Source organism: Cynocephalus volans, chromosome 10 (genome assembly GCF_027409185.1).
Source record: "Cynocephalus volans isolate mCynVol1 chromosome 10, mCynVol1.pri, whole genome shotgun sequence".
Lineage (NCBI taxonomy): Eukaryota > Metazoa > Chordata > Mammalia > Dermoptera > Cynocephalidae > Cynocephalus > Cynocephalus volans.
In genome coordinates this window covers 123,583,646-123,607,999 of record NC_084469.1, presented here as the reverse complement: position 1 = coordinate 123,607,999, position 24,354 = coordinate 123,583,646, and the positions used below count along the sequence as shown (strand labels likewise).

Below are 24,354 nucleotides of genomic sequence, written 5' to 3'. Positions count from 1 at the left end.
TGCACAAGCTAGGCTGTTTTCTACGTTAACCTTTCCATTTTTGTAACACATTCCAGGCTTTGCTGATCATCTCTCACCCTAGGGTTGCATTAGCCTCTGGTAGTGTTTTGTTTTGTTTTGTTTTGTTTTCCCCTGTGGTGCTTTTATTATGAACAAGTTCTGCATGATTTAGCATAAATGCACACTTTCCTAAAAGCCTCTGCAATTAGATCCAAAGGGTTGGGGTTTGGATCCTGCCAGGTTTTGCCAAAGAGTAGGGGTTTGGTTACAGACACAGGGGGAGGTTGTTTGACATTCAAATCTGCACTTTTTCCCTGTGATACATTTGGCTTTGCAGCTGTTTATTGTGTTGCTTGGTTGTTAGTGCACTTGGTCTAGGTTAAGATATTGCTTCCTTCCTTCAAATTCTTGCCATGGGCTGATTAATTCTTCTGTTTTTAATTCTTCTGTACCCTGGATTAATTGCCATTTCGGAGTTTACATGAAATCATATAACATTGTGGAGAACTTTTTGGGGAAAGCGATAGGTCATTTGAGGATTTTGTCTACCCTAAGCACACATCTTCCTTACCAGGAATCACAGGGCCTCTACTGGACTGAGCTCAGTGGCTGAGGCAAAATAACAATAGCCAACAATTACAGCAGCCGAAACAACAACCACAGCAGCAGCAGCTACTATTTATTAAGTTGCTTCTATGGGACAAATATGGCGAGGAGAACTTTGCATGCAGTATCTTATAGAATCCTTGCAAAGCATTTAGGAAGTTAAAAGCTATTTTCTAGAGGAGAGAAATTTAGCAAAGAAATACTAACTTGCTCAGAATCAGACAGCCACCCAAATAACTACACACATAGCAGAGACTGGATTTAACTCAGTAGCCAAAGTTCCTAAACGGGATACATTCTACTGCTTGCCTTGGAGGCAAATTACTGATCAATGTATGTTAATTCTAACCTAATTTCTTTTTTTGGAAATGTGTTTTTTAGATCTGTTCCAATCATTCAATTAAATTGACTTTCTATTATTTCAGTATTCATCCTATTATTGGGTCAGACTGCTGATAGATTGTCTCCCTCTGGCCTTTCATTCAGTGTAGAAATCAGGAATATGTAGGAATATACACACAGAATGCAAGCATCCAACAAGTAAATATAAAATTCTACATATAAAATGTAAACACAAAATATTTACATATATAATTTTATCCATCTATCCATACATACATATTTCTAGGGCTGCTTTTAATCACTCAAATTAAATGGCCATGACCTGGGCCAATACCTTTTAATAGATTGCATGCACAAAACTTTTTTTCCCGGTATACATATCTCTAAAAAGAAGAGGCTTACACATCCTCATATTTTTACTGAGTATTCATAGTATAAGCATTGCTGAAGGACAAGGGACTGGAGAAGGAAGGGGAAGGAGACAGTTGGGTTTCAGTTCCAAAAAAAAAAAAAAAAAAACAAATCAAAACAAAACATTAAGCAGCTGCTACTCTGTGCCATACACTTCAGATAAAACATATGTCATGGCCTCGACCTTCCTGGAGTTTACAGTGTAATAAATAGGCAGTTATACCCCTGGTGAAGGAAGAATCAGAGGAACACATACATGAATGCAACATTTATTATACTGGAGTGATGAAGGTGGAACTTATCGGGATGCTTTCTGCTGAGGGTGACCTTACTGTGAGGGTTTTCCCCCAGTATATAACGACAGCCGTGGTTATAAAATAATGGGGGGAGAGGTGTAGTGATATTAAGACTTTTTTTTCTAACTTCTGGCTTGATTTATCTCATGCTCTGTTTACTGAAGTCTAATCCAGGTGCATTTTAATCTCCATGGATCTTAGATCTCTGGTGTATTTATGTAATAAACCTTAGACCTATGCTATATATCGCTTATTTTTTTTTACTTATTTATCTTTGGCAGCTGGCCAGTATGGGGATCTGAACCCTTGACCTCGGTGTTACAATGCTGTGCTCTAACCAACACTATGCTCTAACCAATGGCTCTAGCCAGCCCTTTTTCTCATTTGTTACATCAATCTTTTCTTGTATATCCCTTCTTAATGTTTAATGCTGTTGCTTTTTTAATGAAAAATTTAAAAAGCGCATTAATCCTTATGTTGCAAATTCTAAATTTTGAAGTAGGAAAAAGGAAGGGGGTGCGGGGTTAGCAAGAAATTGGCTAATGGACATAAAGAATGATTATGTTTTATAAAGATGAATATGCTAATTATTCTGATTTGACCATCACATATTGTACACAAGTATTGGTAGTAAACTTTGTACCCCAGAAGTATGCATAATCAATTATGTTTTGATAAAAAAAATAAAAATGACTTGAGCAGTATTTATATTTTCAATTATTCAGTTAATTCAGTGTTTTATATTATCACAGCTACAACATTTCTATTAACATTTTCAATGAGAATCCTTACTGGGATTTCCTAAGACCAGTACATCTGATTAAAAATTGCACATAACTCCTCAATTTCTAAAAATTTTTATTTTTTTTAAATAAAAAAAGTGAAGTATTACAAATCTTCAAAAAGACATGGAATAAATGCCCTAAAAAATATTGGAAAGCATTTGCTGCACACCCATTTATTTTCATGTGTCTGTGCCTTTGCCTCTGTTGTTGGTCTCTCCCAGGAGAGTCTCTTATGCCACTGAAGAACTCCAACTCAACCTTCAATGTCCACTTTGGTGTGCCCACTCATTGTGGCTAATTCTTTTTTTTTTTTTTTTTTTAAAGATGGCCAGTAAGGGAATCCTAACCCTTGACTTGGCGTTCTCAGTACCACACTCTCCCAAGTGAGCCACGGGCTTGTCCTTCACTGTGGCTAATTCTAAGTGCGTACCTAATCCCAAGTGCATACCTAATCCCAAGTGCATACCCAATCCCAAGTGCATACCCAGTCCCAAGTGCATACCCAATCCCAAGTGCATACCTAATCCCAAGTGCATACCTAATCCCAAGTGCATACCCAATCCCAAGTGCATACCCAGTCCCAAGTGCATACCCAATCCCAAGTGCATACCTAATCCCAAGTGCATACCCAATCCCAAGTGCATACCTAATCCCAAGTGCATACCTAATCCCAAGTGCATACCTAATCCCAAGCAATATTCATTTCTCATTCATCATGATTTGTTCATCACGGGACTTGATGGCAATTAGTGCTTAAAGAAGGTGTGTTTAGAAAGAGAGAGCTGTTGGCTCTGCATAGGTTTCCCCACTGGATTGTGAATTCTTGAATGGATAGAACTGAGTTTTATTCACTTCGAAATCCCCAGAGTCTTCTGTCTCTGATGTCTAGTAGTCAACAAATTACTGAGGAAATGAATTCACTTTAAATGACCAATTCTTCTACACAGGCTTGTGCTGCCTTGAGCGAGAGCCAGTAACAGAGATCAGCAAAGCTGTAGCATCTCATACTGTCTCACCATTCATAGCTCCTCTATTGCAGTCTTTCAAATGACCTCCCCAAATCTAGACCATTCTGATACCTCAGTTGCATCTTTCCCTCTAGACTCTACCAGGAAAGGGTAAGAAAAGTAGAAACTAATATATGAGAGTTCTTCACTGAAAACATAGAGAGCTCCCATTATCTTCCACAATGGAGATGGTTTTTAGGGTTGAAGATGTTCACTAGCAAAAAGACCTTATGGGACAAGCTAGATGGAGATGTCTCTCACTCTTTAATAGGAAAGCCACCATAAATGATGGGAATCTATGAGACATGTCAGAAGCTCAATGACAGGTCCTGTGAGGTGAGATGAATAGCAGAGGCCTTGGTCTAGAAGGACAGTCATTTTTTTGCAACTAACGGGGACATGTGCTCCCTAAGGCTTTTACATACTGCATCAAGTTTAAAAGGCAAATAGTATACAATGAAATCTATTAGCTCATTGACATTTTGACCAAAGCCTCCATCTAAACAAGGAAAACAAAGGCAAAAAAAGAAAATCTTCTTAAACACTTGAGCTAACTGGGTTATACTAGCATTAAGTTTTATAATTGCTGCTAAATAATGCTGGTTAATTTAAAGAGAAGTCAGAAAATACACGCAGCCAAGACATTTCATACTGAGGTCACAATACAAACAGTTTGCATTCTATGCCTTCTCAAGTTTCTAAAGTTAAAAACTAACAAGTATGCAGTTTACCATACTCAAGCCACAAACGGTCCCTTCTGCCGCAGGCATAAACTTGGTCTCACACCTGTGACCCATTCGGTGGCACCAAAGTGATTTGCAAATGTCCTGAAAGGAAAGAAGGGCTAGTAAGAGCAATGATACAATAATAATTAAAATATTCAAAGCTTTTGCACATAATATTATATTTTGGGGTGGCAGAAATTAGACAAATTATTCAGAAAGTAAAGGGAAGTGAGGTTGGTAGAAGCAAGGTAATATGTTCTAACAAATGTATAAGCAGGAAGTTCCTATAGTACCCACATATTCATGTCTGTTTACTAATGGCCGGAAGGTAGAAACACTTTATTATAGGGAATACTTGGATTGGAACTAAGAGATCTGGTTTCTAATGATAGTGATAATAGTAATAATAATGAGGGTAGCAGAATAGACCAAGACTGGAATAAAGCAAGTCTGATTCAAATTCTCATCTTGGAATTCCAGGTTGCATGCCATATGGACATGTTATAGAATCCCTTTAAGTTGCAGTTTCCTTACCTGTAAAATAGTGATAAAATTAGCACTTGACTCTATAGAATTATTCTTAAGGATAAATGAGATAATACATGTGAAGTGATTAGTTTACTTGGCACACACTGTTCTCCAAAATATTGGCTATTATCATCACCATCGGTACCTTTTTCATCTTTATTGCAATTTTTAAGCATGTAGACAATTTAATTCTCAACTAGACCCATGAAATGATTTACTTCTCATGCTAGACTATGGTAGAGAGAATAATGTCCTCCAAAGATGTCCACATCCCAATCCCTAGAACCTGTAAATATGTGAGTTTGTAGCAAAGGAGAATTCAAGTTGCAGATAGAATTGAGGTTTTTAAGCAAATGACCCTGAGATGGAGAGACTATTCTAAATTTTGCAGGTGGGCCTGATATTGGCAAGGGTCCTTAAATGGAAAAGAGTAAGACAGAAGAGAACCAGAGAGATGACAGTCTGAGAAGGACTCAGGAAGATGTTTCTGGCTTTGAAGATGAAGGCAGGGGCCATGAGTCAAGGAATGCAGGTGCCTTCCAGAAGCTGGAAAAGTCAAGGAAATGGCTTCTCCCATACAACCTTCAAAAGGAACAGAACTCTGCCAGCACCTTGATGTTAGCCTTAATTTTAGCCATTTCAAATATCTACTTCCAGAACTACAAGAAAATAAATTTGTGTTGTTTTAAGTCACACTAATTTCATGGAACTGTATTACAACACCGACAGGAAACTAATACTGCAGCTACCATTTTAGTGGTGGAAACTAAAACAATTCCTCATTTAAACTCATGTATGAGTTTACTGATGAAACTGAGCAAGCTACTGACACTTTTGAAGCCTTAAAGTCACAAAGCTAGCAAGTGACAAAGGCATAACTGAAACTGGCCTAATTCCAGAGTCCAAGTTCTTAACCACTACTCTGAACCTGGATCTGCCATTAATGGATGTTGGAAAGCTCTCAGTGGCTCCAGACCTCAGCTCTCCATCTCTAAAGTAAGGATACTGGACCAGATTACTTCTAGCCTGAACCACTGAAGTTGCTGTTCAGAATTATGTCACTAATGAAATGACGTGAAATGTCATGAAACATCAAAGTGATTCCATTTTGTTTGCCACATTCCATTTACTAAGGTAGAAATGAGAGAAAATACATTTTAGGGAAAATATTAACAGCCAGAAAGAGAACGAAATGATTTTTGTGGTCACATGTTGTAACGTTGAAAATTCAATTAACCATGTACCCAATACCCCAAGCATTCCACTTCATATAAATTTTACAGTTAGAAAACATGGGAAGAACATGCTTCAAAATATTTCACACACACACACAAATCTTTCCACGAGACCGAGAAAAGAAAACAGGGAAACCAGAGATATATATGCAGTGGTTCTGGTCTTGCAGACCATAAAATTCCTCCCCTGCAAAGAGAATTGAAGGGTATTTAGGATACTGCTTAGAAACACTAGCACCATCAGCAGCTCCAGACATGGACATATATACCATTTCCAAATCTCAAAACAACACATAAGACAGAATATACACATCTTTCCATGAACCTGCCACAGACATTAGCAGCCTCCCAACAAACGGAATCAGGTGACAACCTCTATGTGCTGCATATCGCATCACCCAGGGTCTGATGGGAACCAGTTAATGAGGAAAAGAGGGCAGTCTATGTCAAACTGGAGAAATGAGAGGGAGCCGTTGAAATGATTAAAGCCAACCGTAGAAACGAGGCTTTCAGAACTAAGTTGTTTTCCTTCTTACGGCCAGGGGAAAGCCATAACCCATGCCCGAAGCCCATGTGGTAGCCACCAAAATGATGCTAGGGCAGACCAAAGAAAGGATGCCTAGATGCCACAAACAATGTCAAGCCACAGCATCAGGAGATGAGGCAGCTGGAGAAGACCAGGAAAATAAAGCCAGACAACAAACACAGGGTGAAAATGCAGAGTGAAACGAGGCGGGGTGTGTGAACATGTTATTCCTTCTGTGGTGAAGTGCACAAGTCCCATATCATCACAGCCCACGCTTGCTCTGATGACCAGGAAGGTCCTCCCGAAAGCTCCCTTTCAAAGTAAATAGGAATGGGAGTTTGTACATTTTTTGCTATACTTCCTTCTTTTTTTCTAGCAATGTTCCACTAACTTTTTCTTATCTATAATTCCCTGGACTTCAGTCATAATTTAAAGGAAAGAGAAATAACCACAGAGACCCCGAAGTGTCATGTTGCCTGGACATGATTTTTCTGAATGAGACAACATTTTGAAGGAAAGTCTCAGCGCTGTCCATTACTCTGTCCTGTCACTCACTGGCCATGCTCTCCAGTTGTGTTCCACAGGACCTATGCCCCTTCAAGGCATACTTGACACGTTGAAAATGTTCATGGCTTTTGAAAATCACATTGTATAAAGCATCTCAAACATAACACAACCAAAACAAAATTCCTCATCTGTTCCCCAAAACCTGTCCTGTGGTCAGCCTTCCTATCCCATTCTATGACACCTCCATACTTCCAATTGCTCAGGCCCAAACTCCTGGAGTCATCTTGGCTCCTCTCTCTCTCTCTCATATGCTACCAGGAAATCTTCTACTAGATCACAAAATCATATTGGCTTTACCTTTAAAATATTTCCAGAATCTGAACAATGACTGCCACTTGCACCACTACCACCTGTTCCAAGCCACCTCACACGTGGCTTACTGTCACGACCTTCTTACCAGCTTATTGCTCTACCCTCCTGTCCCTACCCAGTTTATTCTCAGCATAGTAACTAAAGCCATGCTGTCCAATATGGCAGCCACTAGCTAAAGCAGTTTGTTCAAAGTGAATTTAAATTACTTAGAATAAAATTAGAAATTCACTTCCTCAGTCACACTAGCCACATTTCAAATTCTTTAGAGTGTCACGTGTGGTGAGTGGCTACCATACTGGATGACAGAGAAAGTCCTATTGAACGGCACTGAGCTAGAGAGATCCATTCAAATTGAGACCCTCACCTCATGTCACTACTCTGCTCAAAACCAGGCAATGCCTTCTCACTTCACGAGGAGAAAGCCAAAGTCCTTATCACCTAGCAAGCTGTACAGAATCAAGTCCCCTTTTTCTCTGCAACCTTGTCTCCTATCAGTTTACCTCCAGCTGTCTCTGCTCTAGCCACCCTGGCTGCATGCTGCTCTCCAAAAACCTCAAGCTCTCTCCAAACTGGGCTTTTGCACTAGCTGATCACATCCCCAATTGACTAATAGCTAACTCACTCTTGACTCCTTCAAGTTTTTGCCTAAATTTCACCTCCTATAACCTTGCTGTCAGAAAAATTAATCAGCCACCACCCAATCAACCTCTCAATTTCCCTTAGCCTATCCCAAACTTATCTAGCACTTGTGACTCTGTGTACTACATCATTTACTTATTTGCAACATTCACAGTGTTTGTCTTCTCCCGCATTAGAATGTCAGTGCCACAAGGGCAGGGAACGTTTTTCTTTGATACATCCCAAGCACCAAGAACAGTGCCTGATACAAAGTAGGTTTCAATAAATGTTTTAATAAATAAATATATGAATAAAAATTATGAACTTTATAATAAAAATGTCGTCATGTGCAATAAAATTTCTGGGATTCTTAAAAAGAGTCTTCAAGAATAAATTTTAAAATGTGAAAGAACCTGACAAATAGAATACGCTAAAAAGATTGGGTGTTGCTGCTAAGAGTTTTCCCTAAATTATTTCATTGCACCATCATGGTGACCCTATGAAGAAGTTCTGACCATTCCCCCCAATGTGCTCATGAGAAAACTGAGACTCAGAGAACTTAAGTAAATTCCCAACTTCCTTTAGCAGGTAAGTCTTTGGTTGGTCTGGATTTAAACCCATTTATGTCTGACTTCACTGCCCAAGCTTTTAAGCTAAGCGATAATGAAAAAGTAACAGTCACCAAGAATTACCCTGGTACCATTTTTAAAATCAAGTTTATTGGGGTATAGTTTGCTACTGTAACATGCACCCATTTTAAGTGTATAGTTCTATGAGTTTTGGCAAATCCATACACCATGGCAAACACCACCATAATTAGGGCAGAAATTTCCATTACTCCAAAGAGTTCCTTTGTGCCTTTCCTAGTCAATTCCCTTCTCAGAGGCAACCACTATTTTGATTTCTGTCACCATAGATTAGTGTTGCCTAATCTTAAACTTCATAAAAATGGAACCATGCCAAATGTAGTCTTTTATGTATGGTATTTTGCATTTTTTTTTGTTTCTTTTTTATTAATGAGTAGAGTTCTATTGTATCAATAGAGTAAAATTTGTTCATACATTCACCCTTTTCAGGACATTTAAATTGTTTCCAGCCTTTGGCTCTTAAGGATCAAGCAATAGCTAAAAACATTCTTGGACAACTACTTTTGGGAACATAGGCTTTTATTTCTTTCAGGTAATAACTTGGTATGAATTTGCTGGATTAGGGGGTAAAGGTATGTTTATTTATTAGAAAAATACTCTGCCTAACTATTTTCCAAAATGATTATATATTTTACACATTCATCAGCAATGTACAAGAGTTCCAGTTGCTTCATGCCCTGATGTCTTTTGTCATTGCCAGTCTTTTTAGTGTTCCCCATTCCAGTGGGTGTGCAGTGGTGCCTCACGGTGATTTATTTTGTATATTCCTGGTAATAACCAATGTTGAGCAGCATTTCATATGTTTATCAACTGTGTGTAGATCTTCTTTTGTAGTGTCATTCAAGTCTTTTGCTCTCCCTCCTCTCCTTTTTTTTTTTTTTTTTTTGTTTGTTTTTTGTTAAGAGGATTGGCACTGACATCAATTATATTTTTTCCAGGTAGATAAATGAGAGGCAATATATATCATGCTTAAAAGTATGTACTAGCCAGACTCAATTTTCATTCTGCCATTTACTCATTGCACAAACTTGAGTAAAACATGTAATTCTATGTGCTTCAGATTTCTCATCTGGAAAATATGGACAACAGCACGTACCTCAAAGGTATGACATATTGATATGTACAATGTGCTTAAAATACTGTTTGATACATAATAAGCACTAAATAGACATTAGCTATTATCATAAGAAGAGAAAACTATCTTTTCTTAATTTTCTAAGAATTCATACAAATATATAAGCAAGGTTTCACTACAGTTTTGACTCTAAAACCTGGGTGTTTGTGTTCAAGTGTATCGACACTTCCTACCAGATCTCAGGTAGATTATTTAACTTCAATTTCCTTTCCATTAGATTCAAGGGGAACAATAAATAATGCCCCTGTCTGTCCTCCATTAGATGAATAACACACCAGAGTCAGACAAATGGAGATCAAACTAATAACTTTTAATGATAAAGGTGAATTGAAGAATGTGGCTGAGATCTGGGGCCAAATATGTCTCCTAACGTTATCCCTACGGTATTAAACTAACTTCCCCTCCCCTTTTGCAGGCAGAGGAGATGAGCACAAGTTTCCCTTCTCAGGCAGGTGGCCTATAGGATGTCAGGAGAGAAGTGTGCCTCCTGCAGGCAGATAGCACAGAGAGAAAATGCTGAGACGGTAACAGGGCATGCATTAATGTGGTAATGTGGTACACTCTTAAACTCGCCAATCAGATGAGTCACTCCTGCTGCCTTGAGGAGGGACAAGAGGGGGAAAGAGGCAAAATCTTCCACTTGATGGAAATAGGAGTGCTCAAAAAAAATGTTAGCTTTGGTTATCATTGTAAATCCAATAAATACTTACTGAGTATCTACTATTAGGTCAGGCATGTGCTAGGCGTGACAGCTACTCTCCATCGACTGGACGAGAGATATACAGACAGTTATATTGCAATATCATGAGTTCGTAATGGCAACACATAAGGCAGAAACGGAGCCCAGAAAAAGGATTGTTTAAATCTCCTCGGGGGAAAAAGGAGGTAACACTTGAACTGAATCTTTAACAGCAATAGAAAATAATTAGGTGTTTGTCACACAGATGGCCATGCAGCATTCTAGGAAGGGGAATACATATATACAAGGGTTTATAGACGTGAGAGAGAAAATATTTGAAAGATGTACAAGGACGCGAATATTGGTGGGACATAAGTACATGGAGAAAATCAATAGAAGCTGAAGTGTGATGTAGTAAATTTGGTGTATTACAAAGTGGGTGTAATTAGATAGTAGGAGGTTTCTATTTATTCTCTATTCTTTAATCCCAATGTCAAATTCTTGGAGGAAGAAATATTCTTCCTACTTAATCACTTCAAAGGAAATGCTGTCTGAGATGATGGGCCTGAGAACGTTCACTAGAATTAAAATACCTTTTCCACAATTTCTGCTCAGCTTCAAACTCTCTCAGTGGGTCTATAAATAAACATTTACTGAGCCCCTGCTATGTGACAGTAGCTGTGCTGGCTGCCGAGGTACAGAAGCAACTAAAAGAGGATCCATTTTTTCAGCGGCTCATTTCTAACTTAGCAAAATAACTGTATGGAAGCACTGATCAGAGTACCTTGCGGTGCCTGGGACCTTCTGGCAAACACTATCAGTTCACTCACTGAGTCAGTAAGCATTTCTTAAGTGCATAATAATCAAATGGATGTTCTCCCCAATCTCAGTAAGCATTTCTTAAGTGCATAATAATCAAATGGATGTTCTCCCCAATCTCTATGGAGGTAACCCTCCTATAAGTATGTCCAAATAATATGAAACCATTAGCCAGATTAGCAACTCGTTTTATTGAATTCTTTGTAAAGGAATAGAAATCAAGCATAACACGACCCAGAAAAGTTGAGGCTGGGAGAGAAGGGGAATGTGGGGACAAGTGATTCAAAGTAGCCACTGCAGACCCTCCATGGGCATCCGCTGTGAAAGAATAGGTGTGATGGTGGGAAAAGAAGCACCATTATTTACTGAGCGATGCAACTGCACCAGCAGATGACTTCTCACAAATTTGCTGGGGAAGAACTGTTATTATCTTCACCTTACAGATGTGGGCAGTAAGGCTGAGGGAGGTTGAGTCATTTGTCCAAGCTTCTAGGAAGTGAGGGAATAAGATTTTAATCCAAGGTCTGTCTAACTCCAAAAGCCAGAAGATTGTCTAACTCGGTGCTTCTCATTGAGCGGGCATCAGAATCACCTATAGCCCTTTTAAAAATAGATTGTTGGGTCCTACACCCAAAGTTTTCTATTCCTTAGGCCTGAGATGGGACCTGAGCATTTATTTCCATTTCTAGCATGTTCCAGGTAATACTGCATCTGCTAGTTTGAGAGGACACTTTGAGAATTAGTTTTTTTTGTTTTTTGTTTTCCTTTTTTGGTGCTTCTAATTACTTTGCAAACATGCCTTTCTAAGAGGTACGAAGGGAAAAAAAAAAAAAAAAGTAGGTGGAGTGAAGAAAAAATGAGGCCAGAAAGGGAAAATAATAATAGGACAATGAAGGCCCTGACGACAAACTTCATTCTTTCCCACATTGCTGGAGCTGGTCTAAACTGTTCATACTAAGCAGGGCAAAAGGGAGGTTTTGTTGTTTTGGAAACCCTTCCTGGTTAGGCCAGGTAGGGCACTGTTTGTGATCCTCAGAGGTGTGCCCATGGTTCAAGTTACAAGTAGGTTTAAGAATAATACCAAAAGCTAGACAGTAGGGAAACATTCCACCTTCAGGATCAACCAACCCCATTGCTACAGTCTGAATGTTTGTCCCCACCAAAGCTCACATGGGAGCTTGATTCCCAACGTGGCAGTGTTGAAAAATGGGGCCTTTAAGAGGTGATTGGCTCTTGAGGACTGTGCCCTTGAGGATTAATCCATTCGTGGGGTAATGGTTTAATGGTTTAGAGGGCTATCATGGGTGTGGACTGGTGGCTTTATAAAAAGAGCAAGCAATCACATTAACAAGCGCTCTGGCCATCCTCTCCAAGTGACTGCCTGTGTCACCATGGGACTGGGCATAGAGCCCCTGCCAAGAAGGTCCTCGCCAGATGTGCCCCCTGGACCTTGGACTTCCTAGCCTCCAAAACTGTATGAAATAAATTTCATTTTCTTATAAATTACCCAGTTTCAGCTATTCTGTTATAAGCAACAGAAAACAGACTAATCCACCTACCTTCTCCATTCTACCACATCGACATCTTAATCTCTCTCTTAAGAAAGTCTCCCTATCCCTCTAGACATTCTGGTCTGTGCACCTTTCCTTGTTTTATTCAATCTTCTAGTTTGGATTTTCCATTTCTCTTAACTCTGCCTCACAGGGAAGACTGTCAGACTGAGAAGTCTTGAAAATATGGTGTGGTTCCAGAAAACAATCTACAGTTTAGGAATGGTGGTTTAAGCCCTGTACACTGCCTGACAGAGAACAGGCCCCCCACAAATACCTGCTGAATGTAAGGTCCTGAAGGAATGATAGTAATTTTAGGAACTTCCTTTGTATTTCTAAAAAAAATTATACTCATTACCAAGTGTGCATTTGCTGCATACTAAGTGCATAATAAATATTTGATTAATGAACAGGTAAGCTCATAATTCTTTAGAATGAATTAAACAAGAGTGAAGGATAGGAGACAAATTTTTTCAACAAAGTGAATGGCCAAAATAATATCCATGTGCCATGGAGGATAGACAAAACAAAAATCGCAGATGATATACAGATACATTTTTAAATGATATACATTTAAATTGCATTAGAAAATATACGCAATCCCATATTTAACCTACGATTTGATAGGTATTATTTCTTAGGAATGAACTTACATTTTGCAAGGTAGTTAATTTATAGAAAAGCAATAAGTAAATAATAATGCAGAGATATAGGGTAACTAATGAAGGTTCCTGTTAATGACTGAATGTTAATGTTAGTGACTGAAGTTTAGGAAACACTGGTATTCACCAATGGAGAGGAGGGAACTTAACATCAACATGGGTGATTTGTTCTGTTCATATTCCACCCTTTGAAAGTTCTGTGGCTTTGGGCAAGTTAAGTACATTCTCTGAGCTCCTGATAAAAAATAGCGATAATTCTTATTCCAAAGATTTTTGTGAAGATTGAATAGAATGCCTTCCATGCAGCAGAGGCTCACTTAGCAACTGCTGGAGACGGTAGCAGATAGTGGGGCACAAAGGTGGTGGGTGATGGTGGTGGGGGTGGTGGTGTTGGAGTGAGCAGGACTGAAGCCATAGTGGGACCTAAAACCACAGGAGGCAAATTTTAAAAACACAGTTTTTTCTTAGCATGCATTTCTCTGAGTTCCTTCTTTTCCTGTGGTTATTTGATATTTTGAACCTTGGTTATGGAGCAGAATGACACTATTTACATGAATGTAAAGTTGTTTTCCAGAAGCTGCAGACTCACAACAAGGCAGGTACTATCCAGCAGGACCCTGAGATGAGGACAGGAGCAGAAACCAGATGGAGTCTTGGCGAGACTTTGCACCCGAGACCTTGCATCAAGAGCTCACGGCTCACGTCCCCCTCCTTCCTGCTTTGTATTTCCCATGTTCCATTTGCTCAATCCCCTCTTTAAAAACCCCTCGGTAAATCTGAGACTTTGAGGTGGCTTTAGTTTGGTCCATTCTCCTTCAGTTTACTAGAGAGATGAGTTAGCCTAACATCTCTCCTCGGGTTACCAGTATTCCTGAATAAAAGCTGACTTCCATTTCACCAATATTTGGCTTCTGAGTGGTTTGTTTTTGAAAGAGGGCAGGCAACCAGACCTGTATGCCTGGTATCAAATTTTGGGGAGCCTCAGCCAGGAGATGAGTGGTCCCAATAACAGTGGTAGTTATGGTGATGATGGTGGTGGTGGTTATGGTGATGATAGTGGGGGTAGTGAGGATGGGGGGCGATATTGGGGTGGGGGAGATGGTAGTGATGGGCTGCTGCTGATGGTGATGGTGATAATGTTGGTGGCGGTGGTGGTAGAGAAATAAGAATAAGGAGAAAGGAGGAGCAGAAAAAAAAAAGAGGAGTGACAGGAGTAGAGAGAGGAAGAGGAGCTATAAACCTGCATAACTTCCATGTATCCCAGTATCTAGGACTTCTGCATTTCTCTTTGGACAGTGGGAATAAACAACTTCAAAATGATTCTATTTTTTGATGGTATTGAGACAGTAACTGTCAGTGATGCAAATCTGGACCAAGTGGAACAAGGTTTTTTTCATTTTTACATCCTAGACTTTTGCATTTTTCTATTTGTCTTTTTCACAATTTTTGAATGAAAGACAAAAATCTTATTAAGATTACTCAAGATACACCTTGAACTTTTGCATGTCATAAGTTGGCTGACAATAAGAGTTTTCCCATACTATATAAGGCATATGATGCATTATGGGGTGGTGATGATTTAAAATGTATTACCATAAAAGGGAATATGAACACAAAGAGAACAAAAACAGTGATTAGCAGTAGCTAAAAGTTATTCCCAGATTTACTACTAGGGATAAAGTATTCATTTAAGGAAGAGAAATTTTATTCCAAGGATGCAGTTAAATGGTATTTAAACCAGCACAGTCTATGGGTGATAAGCCTGGATAATTCATTGACAGTAAAATTGCCATTTAATTATCATGCCAAACAACTGACATTTTAGAGATAACCCAGACTCTAACCCTTGGCCTTAGCAAGCCAAATGTTTATACTTCTGTTAGGTACACAGACACATTGCAGAATCTTAATGTAAGTCTGAAATCACAAGCAAACATACCTTCACAAAACCAAGGCTGCATAACTTGGCTTTTGCTCCAAATTGCCACTTGCACTGTGTGTCAGCATCGTAAATCTGTCCTGGCAGCTTGTCCGGGTATTTATACTGTCCTGTTTTTTTGGGCTCATCCACGAGACACCCAGCCTGAGGTGTGCTGTAGTGATAACACCCCTATTAATTACTGTGTTGACCTGTGATCTTTCCATGTAAAATGAGACACCTCTGAATGCATTTATGCAAAGAAAAATACAGCATGGTTGGACAAACAGGTCTATGCCTGAAGTTAAAACACAGGTTTACTCCAAAGAGTGAGATCTGTCTGAGAGGATGGAATGTACACAGCCAGGATGGGTTTTACGGTGCTGGGAGTTCTTGGGAATTGATAAAAGATGGGAAAGATCAACATATTTGAAAACTCCCATCAACAGTCTTGTTTAACAATATTCAACAAATTTTCATTAGGTACTACTTAGCATTAGGCTAAGTACCAAAGATACAAAATAAACCAGACAGAGACAGTAGCTGTCTTCATGAAGTTTTCCATCATCCTTTATTTTTTACAGATAATAGGGCAGAGGGCAAAGATGTACTTTACCTCAAATAAGCGTTACAAACAAAAATAAATAGGTTATTGAAATAATCAAGAGGAAGGGTACACTGAGCATGAGGCAGAAAAATATCCCTGAGGTATTTTTGACTGGGACGTTTTGAGAACAAAAAAGGCAATCTTGATGACATGGATATTCTTAGAAAGCAGTTATCTCCATTAACTTAAATAATTAAACTATGGTATCACTAAGAGGTTAAATAGTATGGCTATTTAAGTGTAATTTTGGAATCAGACAGATGGGGTCCTAGTCAACCATGCAAAACCAATTTATATGATTTTTATACAACTCATTGATGATGCTGGCTCCCAAAAGGGTTGTTACACCGATCAAACAAGAAAATGTAACGTGCTTAACACAGCAGAGTAAGCATTCAAAGTTAGCTGCTACTGCTGCTGTTATCATTATTATTTTCCAAAATCACTTAACTTTAGCATATTAATGATGGAAATTCAGTCTATATCAAGTTGATTTTGACTTATAATATTTATTGATTACATTCTCATATGAGTTAGAAGAGATAGTTTCAGAACCCAAATCCTGAATTGAAAACTAACAAGAAAATCTATGTGGCAAAGTTTATTATTAGCAAAAGGTTTTTCAATTTTGTACTACCCTTTGGACATCATTTGGTAAGACATCCTTACGTTTAATCTGCTTTGCCTAAGTATCTTGCTAATTCCATAAACATTTGCAAATAATATACAGTGGTACAGGTAAAAAAAAGTTTCAAGAATATCAATTCCTCAAGAAACTTCCCTAACATCTAGTCAAAGGGAGATGGGATTAGAACCTAACTGTTCTTGTGGGTCAATGTAAATTGAAAACATATATTTGCATACATATAACTTAATTTTGGTTTCATTGTTTACTATGAATCAAATAGTGTTACCTACCTTCCTAATTCCCACTTTTACTAATGCAATCTAGGAGTTCTGAGTTATCAAAAGATTTCACATCGCTGTCACCCCCCCGTGGATGTCTTTTGGACATAGAGCTAACTCTTGGCCATTTTAAACAAAACAGCCAATCAATAAAATGCTCCAACATTAAAAAAACAACAACAACACCATTTGAGCATTTCTAATACTCTTAGGACAAGCGAATTGATCAGATTAAAATAAGTAGTCCTAGTAAAGAGACAATATATCTAGCTGCCTCTGGAAATCATTGAGGAGTGATGGTTATCAGTACGGATCTTGGAGTCAGAACAGACCTAAGTGTGAGTCTCCTGTCTGCAACTTACCAGCTATAGTACTTTAAGCAACACAAGTAACCTCTCTATGGCTCAATTTCCTCAACTCTACAATGAGGATAATAACAGGATTGCTGTAACAACCAAATGAGGGCATATGAGGAGAACATTAAGCACATTAGAAGCCTTCAATCTGTTTCTTCAACTACCACGTCAGTCTTTCCGTTCACTGAGAAGTCAAAAGAGATTTCCACTGAGTATTTGTTTTCCTGTCTAGTGAGCACTATTCGATGTCACCACTACAAACTTGGGAACACCCCTAGCTTTAACCTGTCTTACCTAAGGAATTTCTTGAGATACTGTCGGCTGCATGAAGACCATGAAAACACCCCGTTGTTTCCGGTCAGAGTGGGTGACATGATATTTCCTTCAGCCTTCCTGCAGGGATTGCCTTCTCCATCGTGAATCATGCCAAAGCTGAAACAGAAAGAAAACAAAAACCCTACTGTGAACCCGTTTTCCAAGTTATAACCAGGTGAAGAAAAATGATGCACTGATAGGAAACAAACCCAAGAGAGAGACAGAGTTACTGAAATTGTAAGAAAAAGAAGGACAAAAATTAGTTACTATACACTATTACAAAAATTTATGAAGAAATTTTTAAAGAGTACTAAGGGCTTTGTTATATTATGTCTTGGCCACAAAACCAAAGAATAAGATACCTGGCTATATATTTTAAGGGCTAGAAAATTTTGGTCAAGATTTCTAAGCTAAACTAAAGTCATGGGATAGTCAAATTATTTTATTTCAAATAGAAAAAGAATTTTGTTTTTTTGACACCAATCGCAGAACTACGGCAAGGAAGTTCAGAGTGAAGAGTAGATATAGACAGAAGTTGAATGTAAGTTGCTTATGGACTGTTCATCCATGAGGCTAACATCACAAAAAAACTCTCCAGTGATGATCAATTTATTAGCTGAAATTACAAACTCTGATTATATTCAAACTCCTGTATAAGCATCTTTAAAAATTAATGGTTGAACCTATCTATTGAAGGCATAGGAAGGACTTATTCTAAGTGAATTCTATGAGAAAATGGAGGGATATAGATATAAATTTCATCATTAGATTGTTCTTAATCTCATTATTTAAAGGAGTAAAATTTGTCTTTTGAAAACATATTTTTATAAAGCAGATAAGATTGCTATGAAAATAAACATGATATTCTGATATAATTTCATTTATATAAATAGCCTTTAATGGTAGTCTATACCAAATAAGTATGTTATAACCATAGACATGATTTTGTTGTGACCCACGTCTATAATCTAGCCATTTTTCTAGCATTCCTTCCAATTTGTCAGGCAAGTGATAGCAGGATTGCTGTATACTGTGATACTATCAGTGAATTTCCTAGGTATTTAGAGGTGACTATTCACAAATACGTATTTATTAACCTCACCGTATAATCAGGAAAAGCATTTTGTCATCCTCAGCTTTGTCTAATTTGACTCTTCTTTGTACTTAACCAGCAAACTGAGGGAATTTGTTTGGGAGACATTGTTTATAAATGCATATGTCCTAGTCAAAAACAGAAGGCAACCTATATCGAATATAAACCACCAGAGAAAAGAGCAAGAATCCCAGATGAGAGAGACTGAAGCCATCAGTCATAAGGAAAAAGGTACTTCATAAGCACTTTATTGGAGTTTTATGAGCATAAGAAAGCCAAGTTTGAATTAAATTTTGAACTTACAATTTTTAAATTTCCTAACTTTAACAATATTTTAGAAAATAATACGTATTTTCCTTAGCATATGTCACAAGTCATCTGTAAAATTCGGGAATTGTCTGTCTTCTGTTGCAAAATTTAACTCTATAAGGCCATGTTATCCAGAACTTGAACATGTACCTTATTTTATATCAGCTCTTCTTTCACCTCTGACTCCTCTCTCCCACCACACCTGAAGAATATGTTTTTGTTTTTTTCTTATCTAAAATGTTGGATTTTGATTTTGTATAACTTTAACCCATAACAAGGATGATTAAAATTTTCAACGGCTAGTATCTTGAAAAGTGAGACCTGTTAATTCAGATTTCATGCTGGTGAAACAAATTAAGCATATGTTTGACATGCACAGATATTTTATTTCCTGCTCTCTTCAGAAGAGACTTGTGCTTGATGGACATTTTTGTACCACTGTTCACAAAAAACATCAGTTCATTCATACCTCACTTTAAGAAAGTGGTTGTGTGTGTATATATATATAAAATCCTGGGAAACTGTTGGGTAACAAGATTCAAATGTCCTGAAGATAATAAATCTAGCTCATAAGAGATACCGGCCTCAAAATATCAAAATATAAGTTTTGATATAGTTGCTGAATGGATGATATTTGCTTTTAAGGCAGAAATTCATTGGATGCTCTGAAAATGTATAAAAGTTATTTGTTGTAAAATATACACATATGCATGTACACACACACATATACACACACACAAACATTCCTAAATTTGTATATCCAAAGGGCACTGCCATTTGAAATAAACGGCCAGTATGGGCAGGTTAAATTCATTTATCTCCTGTTCACTGTAATGTGATAAATGCTCCTTTTCCCTAAAGCTACCTCTTTCCAAGAGAAGTTATAAACTCATTCCAGCCAGCCCTCAAGAGTCTATCTTAAACTACATTATAGTCTGTGAATGCCATTTTGTAAAGCAGTATGCTTTTTCCAATGCAGCTGCTAGTGCTCAAATAAAGTTTGAAAATTCTCTGTAGCATTGTCTCTATGCCAGATTATATGCTTCATAAAACGAATTTATCTCATCACTCTTAGGTTTCTCATTCCTCATCTCTAAGTCTATTCTCACAAAGGGAACATTTATTAACACCAACTTAAAGAATATTAAGTACACACAATGTTACCAACTAAAAGAATATCTAATACATGCATCAAAAAAAATTTTTTAATTGGCATGACATTACATTCTGGGAATGTACATGTCTCCATGATTATTTCCTTAGTATAAAGAATTAGAGCTAAAAGCATCTTTACCACAGTGTAACATGAAAGAAAATAAACAAATGCCTGAAAGACTAGACGGTTGGTTAAATAACATGTGGACTATTTGTGCACATAAGGTAATATTGTGTGGCTATTAAATGCTGTTATTTGAAGAATGTCATCAACTATAACCGGCCTTTATTGAGCCCTTCATATAGTCAGGAACTATCTATCCGATCAATAATAATCATTACAGGAACGCCAATGAATCGCCCCACCAATTTTCACATAAAGTGGTGAATCAAGGAGCCACTTACTTGTGCCCTGACTCATGAGCAATGGTGAAGGCCAGGCCAAGTCCCGTGTCCTCATTGATTGTACAACTTCGGTACTTACTGCACATTCCACTGATGGGGGCGAACCCTATTGAAAGAACAGTTTCAAATGTGAATCCAAAGGGGGCACGCACAGAAATACGATCATTTCTTCTGTCCTCAAAATGTTCTACACCATTTTAGTTTAATGGATTAATGCATGTGATTTTTTTGCAGGAAAATACTAAAGGTATACATTTCTCTGCTCTATGTAATGAAAATATAAAAGCAGCATTTCATATTTTCTTGTATTTAGGTATTTTCATCAATTGACCCCCCTAACAACCCTGTGAGGTCAGTATAAGTATTTTAATACCCATTTTACATGTGGAATAGTCAGTTACAGAAAATTTATGTCTTGTCTAAGTTTATTACTTGGGTTAGATCAACTGATAAAATGATAGCTAAACCAATGCAAAACGTTCACTTAATAGTGGCATTAGCATCAAAGGGCAGGGTACATTTTCCAAAGGAAAACACACATCCTGGTCTTTTTCTACAGCAGAGAATATGAAAATGCCTAAGCAATGTGGGAAGGTTACATTCATTTTTCTCCTGTTCACTATAATGTGATAACTGCTCCTTTTCCCAAAAGCTACCTCCTTCTAAGAATAGTTATAAAATTATTCTACATTACAGTGTGTGAATGTTTTTCGTCCCAGATTTGAGTCCTAGTAAACAGTAGAACAAGGCTCTGTACACATTTAGTATTAAATATACGCTTGTGAACTGATCGCATAAACCTCACTGCCAAGATGTAAGTAAGATCATCTGTGAAATCTAACATAAAGGCACAGACCATAGGTGGCACCATCATCATCACTGCTATCAGCATCATCTCTAAATAAATGGTAGCCAAATACCGCACACTGTACTATACATCTAGTATATGTCTATGTTTATGTATTAGGAAACTGAGGCTCAGAATGTTAAATTACCTTGCTCAAAATCTCATGGTCATCAGTTGTAGACTCAGGAATCAAGCACAGACGTATGTGAAATCCAAGCCCATGCTCTTTGCATTAGAATATGCTGCTTAAAGTAAGTAACCTATAGAACAGTTTATGAGATTCCTGGTGTTGTATTTGTTTTTCCACGGCTTTCCTTACATTTGGGTCTCCGATTGACTGATAAAACTGCTTCCTTCTCAGAATCTCTCTTCAAAACATCAACAATGCATTGGGTTCTCAAATGTCACATTGCACATTCCAAACTCAGAACATGAATGACTGTACCATCTCCTGTTATAAAAAACTCTTTCTATGGGACAACTCCCAAAATGGTTATGTTTCTTGAAGACTGTGATTAATGGCAAATTATTAAAATAAACTTATTTTGTAGGACATAATATAGACATTATATGGAAATTTCAAACGTAAAAAATAAAAAATTTTCTAAAGTTCAATCTACCTAATCTCTAATATGTCATAAGAGATTAGAAAGTACTTTGAGGAAAAAAATGATGCAGGTAACCTCTTGCCATATACCAAAACGAACTCAAAATAGATTAAAGAATTAAATATACATCCTGAAACTATAAAACTCCTAAATGAAAACATAGGGGGAACACTTCAGGAAATAGGACTGGGCAAAGACTTTCGGAATACAACCCCCAAAGCACAGGCAACAAAAGGAAAAATAAACAAATGGGATTATATCAAACTAAAAAGCTTCTGCACAGCAAAAGAAACAATTAACAAAGCTAAAAGACAACCAAAAGAGTGGGAGAAAATATTTGCAGAATACACATCTGACAAAGGATTAATATCCAGAATGTACAAGGAACTCAAACAACTTAACAGTAAAAACACAAGTAACCTGATTAAAAATGGGCAAAGGAGCTGAATAGGCATTTCTCAAAGGAAGACATACAAATGGCCAACAGACACATGAAAAAATGCTTAACATCACTCAGCATCAGGGAAATATAAATCAAAATCACACTGAGATATATCTCTTCAGTTACACTGGCTATTATAAAAAAGACAGAATAATAAATGCTAGTAAGGGTGCTGAGAAAGGGAAACCCTCCTACACTGTTGGTGTGATTGTAAAATGGTGTATTATGGAAAACGGTATGTAGGTTCCTCAGACAATTACAATAGATCTACCATATGACCCAGCTGTTCCACTGCTGGTTATACACCCAAACGAATGGAAATCATCATATCAAGGGGACACCAGTACTCTCATGCTTATTGCAGCTCTACTTACAATAGCCAAGAGGTGGAACCAACCTAAATGCCCATCATGAGATGCGTAGTTAAGAAAAATGTGCTGTATTTATACAATGGAATACTACTCTGCCATAAAAAAGAATGAAATACTGCCATTGCAACATGGATGAACTTAAAGAAAATTATGTTAAATGAGATAAGCCAGGCACAGAAAGAGAAATACCACATGTCCTCACATAAATGTGGTAGCTAAATAAATAAATAAATACAATAATACATTGAACTTTTTAAGAGAACAGAACTGAGGTTGCCAGAGATGGAAAAGGGGGAGAGGGAAAGGGAAAAGGGAGGAATTGGCAAAGGGTCGTGAAAACCTATTACATTGTATAATGATGAATATACTAATTATCCTGATTTGAACATCACATATTGCACACTGGTGTCGATATTCAATGCTGTACCCCACAGATATGTACAATCAACTATGTTCCAATTATTAAAAAAAAAAAGAAAAAGAAACAACTGCCTCTTGTACAACCTGCCAAAAAAAAAAGAAAATGATTGAGATAAATCCCATAAACTTTTCTCAGCTCCCCCAAATTTTACTACTAGTCTGGATCATCAGTTGTGTCAGTAAACTATGGCTCAAATTTTCTGTTTTTGTAAATGAAGTTTTATGGAAACATAGCCATGTTCTTTTGTTTATGTTTTGTCTATGGCTGCTTCTTCACTAATACAGCTGAACTGAGTAGTTGCAACAGAGACATCGCCTGCAAAGCCTAACATGTTACTACCTAGCCCTTTATAGAGAAAGTTTGCTGATTCCTGATCCAGATGATCATCAATTGACCAAGAGAAGTGTTGCATTCCTACTATGTGCAATGGAATACAGCAGAAAATGTAGGATAGATGTAAAAGACATGAAGGGGTCTTCAAAAAGTTCATGGAGGGCCGAGCCCGTGGCGCACTCGGGAGAGTGTGGCGCTGGGAGCGCGGCGACGCTGCCGCCGCGGGTTTGGATCCTATATAGGACTGGCCAGTGCACTCACTGGCTGAGTGCCGGTCACGAAAAAGACAAAAAAAAAAAAAAAAGTTCATGGAAAGATTCATATTACCTTTTAATCCCATTTTTAAGCACCTCGTACAGTTCTTACTTTCACTGCCTTGTACAAATAGGGAAGAATTGAGTCCTTCAATGTCAAATAACTTTCTGCCTAGGCACAGTCAAGTACCATGGTGATGGAGTTTGGATGTATTGCCCTCCTAGAACTCATGGAAATCTGATCTCCAATGTGGCAGTTTGGGTCATGGAGGCAGAACCCTCATGAATGGATTAATGCTTTCCCTAGTTGGAGGGATTAATGAGTGAGTTCTCACTCTATTAGTTCCCCTGAGAGCTGTTTGTGTAAAAGACCCTGGCCCCTCCCCTCTCTCTCTCTCTTGCTTCCTCTCACCATGTGATCTGCTTGTACCCGCTGCTGGCTGCCTGCTGCTTTCCGCCATGAGTGGAAGAAGTTGGCCTGAGGCCTGTGCCAAATGCAGCTGTCCCAGAATCATAAGCCAAATAAACATCTGCTCTTTATAAATTACCCAGTCTCGGGTATTT

At 37.9% G+C, this 24,354-nt stretch overlaps 1 protein-coding gene across 3 annotated transcripts in view; it reads right to left on the bottom strand.

Moving 5' to 3' along the window:
• The window catches only part of ADAMTS18 (ADAM metallopeptidase with thrombospondin type 1 motif 18), a 138,647-nt gene that overhangs the window by 48,814 nt on the left and 65,479 nt on the right, over window positions 1–24,354 (bottom strand). For all 3 annotated transcript variants that reach the window (XM_063111914.1, XM_063111915.1, XM_063111916.1), the window contains 4 exons: window positions 20,515–20,620; window positions 17,532–17,669; window positions 15,390–15,543; window positions 4,179–4,274 (listed from right to left, as the gene is read on the bottom strand). In XM_063111914.1, coding sequence (XP_062967984.1) covers window positions 4,179–4,274; window positions 15,390–15,543; window positions 17,532–17,669; window positions 20,515–20,620 — 494 coding nt within the window. The remainder of the gene's footprint in view (window positions 1–4,178; window positions 4,275–15,389; window positions 15,544–17,531; window positions 17,670–20,514; window positions 20,621–24,354) is intronic.